At 37.5% G+C, this 11,379-nt stretch overlaps 1 protein-coding gene and 1 pseudogene across 2 annotated transcripts in view; one reads left to right on the forward strand and one right to left on the reverse strand.

Annotated features, from left to right (window-relative positions):
* Positions 1 to 6,085, reverse strand: part of LOC101309842 (protein RIC1 homolog) — a 9,737-nt gene extending 3,652 nt beyond the window's left edge. The window contains exons 1-12 of the mRNA XM_004301449.1: positions 5,747 to 6,085; positions 5,458 to 5,609; positions 5,307 to 5,388; positions 4,787 to 5,190; positions 4,169 to 4,601; positions 3,841 to 4,064; positions 3,380 to 3,575; positions 3,100 to 3,242; positions 2,835 to 3,009; positions 2,649 to 2,702; positions 2,132 to 2,311; positions 1,408 to 1,520 (exon numbers count right to left, since the gene is read on the reverse strand). Of these exons, the coding sequence (XP_004301497.1) occupies positions 1,408 to 1,520; positions 2,132 to 2,311; positions 2,649 to 2,702; positions 2,835 to 3,009; positions 3,100 to 3,242; positions 3,380 to 3,575; positions 3,841 to 4,064; positions 4,169 to 4,601; positions 4,787 to 5,190; positions 5,307 to 5,388; positions 5,458 to 5,609; positions 5,747 to 6,001 (2,411 nt within the window). The 5' untranslated portion in view covers positions 6,002 to 6,085. The remainder of the gene's footprint in view (positions 1 to 1,407; positions 1,521 to 2,131; positions 2,312 to 2,648; positions 2,703 to 2,834; positions 3,010 to 3,099; positions 3,243 to 3,379; positions 3,576 to 3,840; positions 4,065 to 4,168; positions 4,602 to 4,786; positions 5,191 to 5,306; positions 5,389 to 5,457; positions 5,610 to 5,746) is intronic.
* A 2,613-nt stretch (positions 6,086 to 8,698) lies between these two features.
* Positions 8,699 to 11,379, forward strand: part of LOC101303127 — a 10,174-nt pseudogene continuing 7,493 nt past the window's right edge. Inside the window, exons 1-7 of the transcript XR_184691.1 lie at positions 8,699 to 8,805; positions 8,888 to 8,989; positions 9,064 to 9,142; positions 9,218 to 9,279; positions 9,390 to 9,453; positions 9,771 to 9,903; positions 11,224 to 11,299. The product of XR_184691.1 is annotated as a probable RNA polymerase II transcription factor B subunit 1-1-like (transcript). The remainder of the gene's footprint in view (positions 8,806 to 8,887; positions 8,990 to 9,063; positions 9,143 to 9,217; positions 9,280 to 9,389; positions 9,454 to 9,770; positions 9,904 to 11,223; positions 11,300 to 11,379) is intronic.

The following is an 11,379-nucleotide window of genomic DNA, read 5'->3' on the forward strand; positions in this document are numbered from 1 at the left end:
AAAAAAAACGAGCAAACATATTGCACAGTTTATCCAGACAACATTAGTAAAGGACAATAATGTACACTCAGGAAACCCAGTCTCCAAAACATCTTATATGAACTAATTGCATCTCACTCATTCATTTTTCAAGAATTTATTCCTCACTCATTCCGAGGCCTCTGCCGAAGATGAGTTCTGGGCTGCCGCCTGTCTCTCTGCCGCTCCTTCTACAGCTTCAAGCCCACCACGTTCAGGGTCCAAGTCTATCCCTCCAATCACCTTATCTTATTTCAGCCATGTAATTAGTTCCTTTGTATTGATGGGTTTCTTCCCTTTGTCAAAGTTGTATCAGGATCATAAAAAGTTCTTTGCCGAGCGAGAGTTCGAAGCTATGAAGGAATGTGTTAGTGGGAAGAGGAAGAGTTTTGGGAGTCTCAATCATTACATTTTACCAAGTAAAACTTGTGGTCCTACAGTTTCTTCAAAAGCAGTTGATTGAACTATTAAAAAGTGAGGCAAGCATCTAAGGCAGCCCTTTAAATCAATAACAGAAAACTGTTAACAATAGACAGACTACTTAGCCTGTTTTTGTCCTTGGTTTCTACCAAATGAGGGTTGAGAGGACAGTGTTATTGGTCTTTTCGGTTTACTTGGGAAACCAAGTGCAAAGTAGATGAGTGTAAATTTTTCATTCCACGAAAGCTCTTACAGATTATTAGTGGAAAATAGTTACTATGAAAACAAAACAAAAAATTGAAAAGAAACAGCTTTTTACTGAGACAAAAAGCAAAAAACAAGGAGGCGGACAAGGAGTCCGCTTTAACAAGAAAATAGGGCAACTAGGACTAAAGGCTTAGCGGCACATCTTTTAGAATCTAAAATTGAACGTAGAGATTAAACTACAGCTGCTTCCCAGTTAAGAATAATGAAAGAAAGACTATAAGCCTATTATTCCTTAGAAGTATAAGCCCAAAAAGATGCCCAGAACTTAAATTGGACCACTTGTACTCTGCTCTTTGAAGACTTGGGTCACAAAGATTTGCCTCCCGTATAAAATCATTGAACCTGCATACTATGGGTGATTATGCCCCCACTTGACTTTTCAGAAGGGAATCGGACGACATTAAAATCCCCACCTATGCACCACCTACTTCCACACAACCAATACAGCCCTGCTAGTTCCTCCCAAAATTTTACTCTATCTCTGTATTTGTTTAGGCGTAAACTCCTGAAAGCCACCTATCCAAACCACCAGCAATCTTTATTGATACAGAGTAAACCCCAACTACTGACTCTATCACAGAAACACATTTGGTGTTCCAGACATTCACCATACTACCAGATCTGCCCTAATATGAAAACAAAACTGGTGCTCAAGTCCTTATACTTTTGTAATATGATTTTACTTTCCCTAATTAAGATTACCTGGATATGTCTGCCTCAAATACGGTAAACAGTAGCCACTCCATACAGTGAGAGAAATGAGGTTTTTCAGCTGATAATTGGGCCAACCTTAAAGCTTCCTCCCTTTTGTCCCTCTGGCAGAGACAACAATCAACCAGGAAACAAATTATAGTTTTTAAAACAAGCCATAACACAAGATACATCTTATTCATGCATGTCAAAACAGTACTTCTTTTTTTAACCCATATATCTGCAAGTCCAAGACAATGAACCTACAAGTTTCATTTTCAAACAATCTACTAACTTACCTAGTTGGTCAATAGAAGTTCAATAACACTTGAACATAAATCATTACCGGGAGCATCATACACATGATTTTTGGAAGCAAATACATAAAGAGAAATATAGGCATATGCACAGAAAAATGTGTGCAAAAGTAGAATTAAGTTACAAATAAATCTTAAAATGTTTAGATATTTAAATAGTTTTTGGTTGGCGAACATTGTTTTCTTAATTATAATATCAAGTTTCGCATGTGCAGATTGTTTAATTAGCATAATATAATCCCATGTGCATTATGACTTTACTTATGAATTACTTATGATGAAGCCACTTTTGACCAGAAAAAGAAAACAAAGGGCAAAGTTTGAGGCCAGAAAAGTAGCTTATGTGAGTTCAAAATATCAAGTTTTCTGTATGTTATGCACCACCCACCCAAAATCAAAACTAAAAAGACAACTAGTACCTGAATAAGGTGCCTTAAAAGACAATGTAATATAGTTTGAGCTTGAGGAGTAGGCTCAAAACATGGAAACTCTGTGCAGGCTGAGAATGACATTCGCTGGGAAACGCCAACAACAACCCCAGCATGTGGAAGAAGTCCCAGAGGGTATACCTCACGATCAAATTCAAGCTCCGGATCCAACTAAAAGATGATACTTAATCAATCAGTAAAAATGGACATGTCTATTATATTAAACACCACTAAGCTTCATCCAGTCAAAAACAAAGGCCAATATCTCTGATAAACAGAGGCAAAATAATCTTTTCTTAAATTATCTAAGAATGAGAGAAGTCCAAATATAAAGCCCTTTTTATGAAAAAAAATGAAAATATAAAGCCTCTGAATGATGGCTAAAAGAGAAACTGATACACTGAGAATGGGAGGCGCATGTTAAACAAGAATTCACATTTCTAGTCCATACAATCTCTCAAAAAGGCTCATCCTAAACATTCTCTTAAATAGTTAAACACAAGCGTACCTGCAAGAAATCCTCCTGCTTAAAAGGGTCAACACCCAGAGATGGATACCAAACCTGTAAAAATAAACTTCCAACCAGAATAAATATCAGACAAATACAAATCACTGTTGGTAGAGCTCTAATATAAGCAATAACAAACTTTGACATGACATCAAAGCCATGAATGAAATCTCAACAGTTAATTACCTGCATTCCACGGTGGCCATAATCTAACCATGAAACCTCCTCAATAAGATTTGATTTTTCCTCCGACTGACCACATGTAACCCAAAATAATTCAACAGAATCAGTGAGCTCCCTTTCACGTCCATCATCCAAATCAAGAAGTGAAAGCTCCCCATTTACTCTCAATATTAAACACCTAGCAAAGCAAGCATCCATTGAGTCAGGGTGTCTGCAGATATCACTACAAATATTAAGATCCAAATAAACAATTTCAAAGAGCACATACCTTGCAGGCTCTTTTAGTAAAGGATCTGAGTTAGACATATGATTATCTGAAATGCGCTCTCTTGGAAGCTGATCTGGGACAAAACGCATTGCTGCAGGATGGCTCTTTGCAGTCATAATTGAGAGTTCTCGTACTGTAGAAAGCTGTTTGTCATTTTATCACTTAAAAATGTATGAAGAATTATTTTCATTAAATTAGATTTATTTATGTGCAAATGAAATCATCATATGCAACCAATAATATAAATTTCATAAAACAAATTCAGGAAATATTCTTTTACCTCTAGATCTGGAGTAGTGAAAGGTGTCAATTCACCAAATAATTTCACATGGAATATGTGAACATCAAATGGGCGATATGTGACTAGTATATAATCTTGATAGACATCCATGACCATTGGTTTTGCAAGCAACGACTTTCGGCAAAGAAGTGAGCTCTGATCAAGGTGATATCTTGGATAGAAAAGCAATTCATATCTGCAAGCATGAATGATTGTCCATTACGGTGTCTCACATAACAAAAACTCACAAAAGAAACTCCTTCATACCTATAGAACAAATAAATGAACACAAAGCACTGCCAATAAACCTAAGACACGTGATGGTAACATAATTGAGAAATAGGGCCTATCCAGCATGGTAACCAGGAAGTTTAACCACTAAAGTACCAAAGTCAAACACCCAAACAAACCTTGGAAGACTACACCATATCCAAGAATAAAAATAAGGATAGCTAACTCACGTGTTAGTAGAATCAATGTAGTTGCAGACGACAACAATCTTCCCCATCCATAACAAACCTTTGCACTGTATCTTCTGTTCCTGAGTAATGTCTCCAAACACTCGCCACTTCTTGAATCGTATATCGTATATGATTAACCCATGAAGGCCAGCAACTGCCAAGTACATTCCATCTTTGCTAGCCGCTACATGTTGAACTGGCCAATTTTGTGAGATATAAGAAACCTGAACATAAGAAAAAGAACTCTCATCAGACATTTTTAAAGTCATCCAATTTGTTAAACACAAGATGATACAATACATCGAGCATGTGATTTTGAAGGCATAACTGGAAGGTTAAGATGTAGCATCTTAAGTTCATCAGTATCTTCAGACTGAACAACAAGCAACCGATCATCACCATATATCACTTGCCGGACATATGTCATGCCTGAAACTCCTCTGTTAAGGCAACATTTACCAAAGGAAAATCCAAGGATCCTCTCCAATGATCGTTCTTCAATAGCATAGAGTCTATATCCATATTCATCCCACTGCATCAATGAGGTGCCACCCATCAAAGGTTCAAATTTACATTCATTGACTGGCTTCACCACCGGAGAAGATACTGAACTTAAACCTATTTGACGGATTGTTGACATCAAACGACAACCGGAGACAGACCAAACTGTAAGTCCTCTTAACTTCCACCCAACTGCAAAAGCAGAATTATCAGGCGTCCATGCAATGCAACTGACAGGTCCAGTGTCTTCCATTGAGTATCTGAAAAGTGAAAAGGCAGGTTATCTGATATGCAGATTCAATTCTGAAACCTACAACACAGTCAAATCAACTGTTTTCTACCAGAATTTAGTCCCTTGGATTTACTGACTACAATTTTGAGGTGGTGAAATGCCAACCTATCAAATTATTCCACCCATTTGGCTATTCTCAGATCCCATACTTACCCCCAGTCATACAGAGATACGGATCGGATCAGTGATGCAGATTCGGCGAAGTCATATAACTCCACAACCCCTCTTTTGGTCCCAACAGCAAGGATTTGTTGCTCCGAAGCTACTGAAGTACATACAGCATCACCATCCCCCAGCCTCTTCTCAGCTTTAATAGATTCAGGATGCTTTAAGCCTTTCTTACTTACAGAACATGACACCAGTTGTCCATCAGAATACAAAACAAACAATAACCTAAGTGGAAGACAAAGCTCCAGTTGAATAATAGCAGAGTTCCTGGGGACGCAATTATTGGCAGGAATAGTTCCTGGAACCCCTTTAGTAGCAACACCATTATCCAAGGAATGTGATAATGGGCCATCACGTGGAATTGGATCAAGTTTATAACTCCCATAGAACTGTACAAAAGAAGACAATATTACTCAAAACCTTCGGTTCTAAACCAGGTCCAATCACTAAACAAAGAGGAAAATTCATGATCACTATATTACAATGAAATCATATATTGTTTTACCTCCCCTTTCCATGAGATACTGTAAAGTGATCCATCAGAAAGTCCAAGTAGCATGTGTTTGCTGTCGCTTACAATATTGCTCCTGAAAAGAGACACAAATGAAGCTAAATGGAACTAAATGCAATGAAAACATGATTAGTGTCATACTTACAGTGTGATGTCCTTATGTGCAAATGGCACCTGCTCAGTGAGAAGAGGAGATATAGTAGCGAGATATACAGCAGAGGGCTGCTTCCCTCCTCCTAATTGAATCTTTTTCTCAGAAAACTGGACCTTGAAAAGGTGAAGAAAGAAAGAAGACGTCTGCCAAAAAACATATACGACAAGGCAAATGCATTTTATGTCTCATAAAACAAAGACAGAGTATCATATGAAGCAATTCAAACACCAACAGTAGTTGACAGGAAATGCTGGATACATATTGATGGGTCGAGACTTACAAGAAGAGCAACGAATTTGGCGTCAGGGCTCCAGACTGCTTGCAAATTCTCGCCTTGTGAGTGGAGAGAATCGGCATCCCTCATGTACTTGCCGAGTCTCACTTTATGCTGCGAACAGCTCCAGAGCTCAAGGTGGGAGGGAGAGACGACCAGGAGTAAGCCATTGATGACCTTCAAATATATGATCTTCTGGGAAGACGGGCACAAACCCTGTTCCAGTGGGATCACCTGAGGCCATCCATATGCCATATACATCTTTCTTCTTCTTCTTCTTCTTCTATGATTTTGGCTCAGAATTGGATCTGCGGATTTGGATCAGAGGAATAGATCTGAATGCAATGCTTCTTCACCCATTCTTTCAGGTGACTTGGATCCCGTATTTGCTTTTCAACCATTTTTCTCACAATGCATAAAACGACTCCGCTCTCAATGTCGTTTTCCTTCATCAATAACATTTTTGTCTTAAAATTATTTTTAGTTTCTTGTTTTTTGAAACGATACTCACGTCTTAATAACCAAAGGAAAATGTTAATTACAGAACATGACTTGACCGCAATAACAACTTAGAGGATAATACCATATTAGGCAACCCTAGAGCCACTTAAGAAATCACCATGAGTTCAATGACTTCAATCAGAAGCAAATGCCAAATTCTAGCTTCTTCTAAACCTCGAATAATCCTACACAGAGAATGTTTCCCCGGTTCCTTTGCCACCACCATTGCAGAGCTATGCTGCCTAGAATCTGGTGTCAATGAACGTTATGTCATTCCAAACGACCTCTTACGTTGTTTCTTGGCATTTAATGGTTGTCAACATCTATAAGGGTGCACCTCCTCTATTTTAGGTTTATTTTTAGCGCCCACTAGACCCCCAATCTTTCTCTTTTTCAAAGACGAAACCAACAATGTCCTTGCTGACAAAAAATATTTTTAGTGGTCTCATGCGGGACACGTTATCCACACAAATGGCGTGGTGATGGAAAATGGTCTCAAGCCTTTCGTCGGTAGCGAAAATGAAGTTTGGGTACCATATTGGTAGTTTTGTAAGTCTGGGTATCACTTTGACCGTGCCACCAGAGTTTAGGGACTGATGCTGAAATTTTCTCTTACACTAAACATAGAGTATATATTGTTAAAAGTGGATATTGGATTGCACAACATTTGAAGCTTCAGTGTTCAAGGCATGAATCGAATGTAGTTCTTATAGGCGAGAGGATCAATTTTGGGATCAACTTTTGGAAATTGAAAGTCCTTGAAAGTGTAAAAAGTTTTTCTATGGAAGGTGATGCATGATGTATTACCAACGACTTGCTTTTTCCATCGACGACATATTCTACGTTCCTCAATTTGTTACCGATGTAAAAGGTCGGTATAAACTTTTTGGATTAAATTCAGTGTATTACCTTGAATTTTGAGTCATTTTTCAGTGTACCACCCTGAATTTCAAATCACACTAGGACAAAACTGAAAATGACTCAAAGTTCAGGATAGTACATTGAATATAATCCAAACTTCTCTAGTCCATGCACTTTACGCTTTATCAAAGGCTAAAGTTGGGATCCAGATTTGCCAACCAGCAACCTTTGCTGGTTAGCAAATCCGGATACCCCTAAAAGTTTGTAGTTGGGAACTTCACTAATTTCAGAGGAATAGTGACAGTTGGAAAGGATATAACTTTGCAGCTCTTTTCAAGTTCGCCATTTCACTTCTTTCTATATTTGAATGTCGTTGTTGTGTTAGGGAAGCTGGCAAGCTAGGAATGATGACTTATTTAACTCTAAATTTGTTAGTGCAAATACATAGTTAATTTTACTAGCTCAAAAGTTGCAACATGAATCAGTAGCATTGCAAGGTGTTTGTCCTTGTACCGCTTGAACTATTAGCTGTCCTCAATCACTTAATGATTGGAGTTGTTTCCATTCTTTAAATTGAATGTGGATGGTGAACTCAATCAGGAGTTTATGTGTTATTCTATGTAATGGAAATAAAGATTTGATGTTGGCAACTTCAAAGGGTTTACTGGGCAACATTTCAGTCAAAGCCACATAGTTATACATTGCCGTCTAGAACATCTCTCATGCAGCCTTCTAATCGTTTCACATTATTTTGGAAATACATGTCTTAGGTGTGATCAATGATTTAAATCGCAATGAAGGTACTTAGTCATTGAAGGTGTTTTAATAGAAGAAGTGCAACATCTATTTCATTTATTTTCTTTAGTAATTTGTACACATCTAGAATTTGTAATTAGGCAACACATAAGTTAGTTAAAAACTCACTTTCGTTTCTTACATTTCAAGTTTGGGTCGAAGAGGTACCACAGTTGGCTTTTCTATGTACTATTTTTTTTTTATTAAGAAAATGGTGACCATATGAGCTACCACTCTCGGGTGGGGTCGGGAGCAATCTTAGGTATGACCTCTTTTCAAAAAGATGTTTTTCACAAGCTGAGGTTCGAAATAATGGCCTCCTATTACTAGAAAAGAGAAATTTTTCAATGCTCTCGAATGACCACATAACAGTCTGATGTGGTCCTCCCTTACTAATTAAATTTTGACACTTGAATTTATTACAACTAAAATATAAACTAAATTTTTTTATATTTTGTGAAATGACCGTTACGGGTCTTTTATGAGTTTGGCCTAGGGTTTAGGGTATAAGATTTAGGGGTTATGGTATAGAGTATGTGTTAGGATATAGAGTTTAGGGTTTGAAAAATCAACAAAAAACCTAAAATAATGTTTGACAAAATAACTAAAATAATTTTTCATTATGAAAATCTACATGAATGACCTCATCAGATTACCCCGTAGTTCTTCAGGAATAATGAAAAATTTCTCGCCACAACAAAAATCTTAAACGTCCGCCCCACGGAGCCTGGCATTGCGTTTCTATGTACTAAAACTATCTAGAATTATTCCATGTACATAAACAAATTACAGAAAAAGTTTCCGTCTATATCTCCGGTTTATAGGAAAAGAAAACACGGTCTCTCTTTCGCTCCCTCAAAACCTCTCTCTCTCTCTTTCCTCCGTCGCCGACACCGTCGTCTCTTGAGGTAGTAGATATGATGTTTGCTTTTGGTTAAGCATTAATTGATGAAGCTTATAATGAATTGAGGGGCTTGTTCAATGTTCTAGGTCTCTTTCAATTCCTAAATGTCGAGGGCGGGGCAAGTGATTAAGCGTGCCAAATACAAGACTTCGATCAAAGACCCAGGAACTCCCGGTCTTCTCACCATGGTACGTATCATCTCTCTCTTTCTTTTTTTTCTCTCTCGTTTGCTATTCCTTACATCATCAGTTGGTGATTGCAGTTGGAGCACAGGTTTGTGTTCAGGCCTAGTGATCCCACCTCTCCCGCAAAGCTTGATGTCCCCTTCCAACTACTTAAAGGCAAGCCAGCCTTGTTTCTATCTTGCTTCTCCCTTTGTGACTATCTTTTACTGATGCCTACTCTTCTTGTTTCAGGTCAGAAGAACACTAGAGAGGGATCAAATAAACCCCCTTGGCTTAATATCACCAACAATAAGGTTTTCTTTTTCTTCTACCCTAATTTACCTCCAACTCGTATTCCGCTGCTACTGTAATGCTATCCATTGTTGCTCACTGAATTTTGCAAATTCGTCCTTTCATGTTCCAGGATGGGAGTTACATTTTTGAGTTTGAGTCTTATCCTGATCTTCACGCTTGTCGAGAAATTATCGGTAAATGCAATCATGACTTTGTTAACTGGCTCTGTTTCACACTTGTTTTTAGCTCTCTGTAACTTCTTTCGGTGATATAAATGTCGACTCATAAACCCTACTGAAATGACCTGCATTGTAAGCATTAGACTTGTCATTGCTTTTTCCTTTTTGTTAAAGTTGCAACATCTAACCCAACACCGAATCAATTGGCAATAGGTTTTGGAGGCCTGGAATTCTATGCTATTGTGCAAAACGTAGAATTGATATTTGTATTCACTTTGTTGATGTATGGGTTAGTTGTTTACACTTAGTTTTCATCCCGTTCATTTGAACAGCCAATGCCCTAGAGGCTGCAAAAGGTTCTTCTGCTCCGACAATAACTTCTGCAGCCAATGCCTCTTCGTCTGCAAATGAACAATTTAGTACGGCAGAGTTGGAGCTCCGAATGAAGCTTATGCAAGAAGACAGGTTAGTCTCCTATATCCACATGATTGATCTCTGTTATCGTTATTTCCCATTTTGTTAGAACCAAAGATAATTTTTGAGCTATTTTGTTTTCTTCCTCACTGTACATTTCGTCTACAAGGTTTCTTCCCATGTATTATTTTATATTTTTTCATTTCCTTCAATGAGCTTTAGATTCGGTTTCACTTCCATCTCAATGCAATAGAATCACACACCTTATCTAATATGTGGTTACACAGGTCATCACACATTTTATCTACTTCTCTCATTTTCAAGTCATAAAGTTTCAACAAGAATGCACTATTACTCAAAGTTATTTTCAACGGAGATCTGGTTTCTATTTCGATTAGTTTGGAACAATGACATTCCTAGGGTACAAACTTATTCATGCAAACAGAAAAGTTAAACATATGTCCTTGTTTCCTCAGTATCAGATCCTTGATTCAATTTCAGACGCTTGTCAGCTTTCTTATCTTTCAATAGCAAACTACTTCCATCGGAATAACATGGCCTAAACCAAAGTAGAATAATTGAGCCCCTCCAAGTTCCAAGTTCCATATGATATAGATTATACAGTGTTTATACATTTTAAATGCAATTTACACATGTAATTCAGATCCATTGTCTGTCTTTCCATATCCCAATGTCAACGTATTACAGTCTTGTGAGACATTGATTTTAAATTTTTTAAGACACCCTTCATTTTGACGGTGATATTCATTTTAATTTTCTATTTAAGTAGTTTAAATGAACCTTTGGTATGATCCCACAGCTGGAGTGTAGATCTATTTGCTTCCTTATTTTTTCTTTTTTCTTTTTCCATTAGCTCTTGTGTGTCTACTTTTTCCAGAAACTAGAACACATAATACGCAATAGGTACCAGGAATCGTGTTTGTCTCGTATCGGTGTATTAGCAGAATCTTATACCTTACATTTTAAATAACATGAAAAAGTAGGCTGGAATTTGAATAGGAACAAATAGCTTTTTTCATTTTTTTCTTGCACGTTTTTTTAGCTTTTACTTTTTCTAAAGTTGAACATAGCCTTTGTACCAGTAAAATTGGCCTTTCTTTGGATCCCTTTCTTTGGATCCTTTTCCCCTGTTTTCTTGTCTATCGCTGTTGCTTTTTGCTTTGTGTTCAAGTCATTTTTGTTGGCCCTTGGTTTGTAGGTTGAATTGGAGATTGATGGTCAATATAAAAATGCTTTCAACTTGGATCTTCATGTTACATTAATTATTTGGTGCTGAATGTAGCATGTAAAATTTAGAAAAAGAAAAGTCTTTGTTTGAACTTCATGTTTGTATATCACTTCCCTTTGCAGTGAACTGCAGAAACTTCACAAGCAGTTTGTGGGTAGTGGTGTCTTGACAGAATCTGAGTTCTGGGCAACTAGGAAGGTCAGTTAAATATGATTATCGCTTTTGTTAGGTTGCTTCAGTTATTTGAATTTCTTTATAGTCACCGCCAACCCCCCCCC

This window comes from Fragaria vesca, linkage group LG5 (assembly GCF_000184155.1).
Source record: "Fragaria vesca subsp. vesca linkage group LG5, FraVesHawaii_1.0, whole genome shotgun sequence".
NCBI lineage: Eukaryota > Viridiplantae > Streptophyta > Magnoliopsida > Rosales > Rosaceae > Fragaria > Fragaria vesca.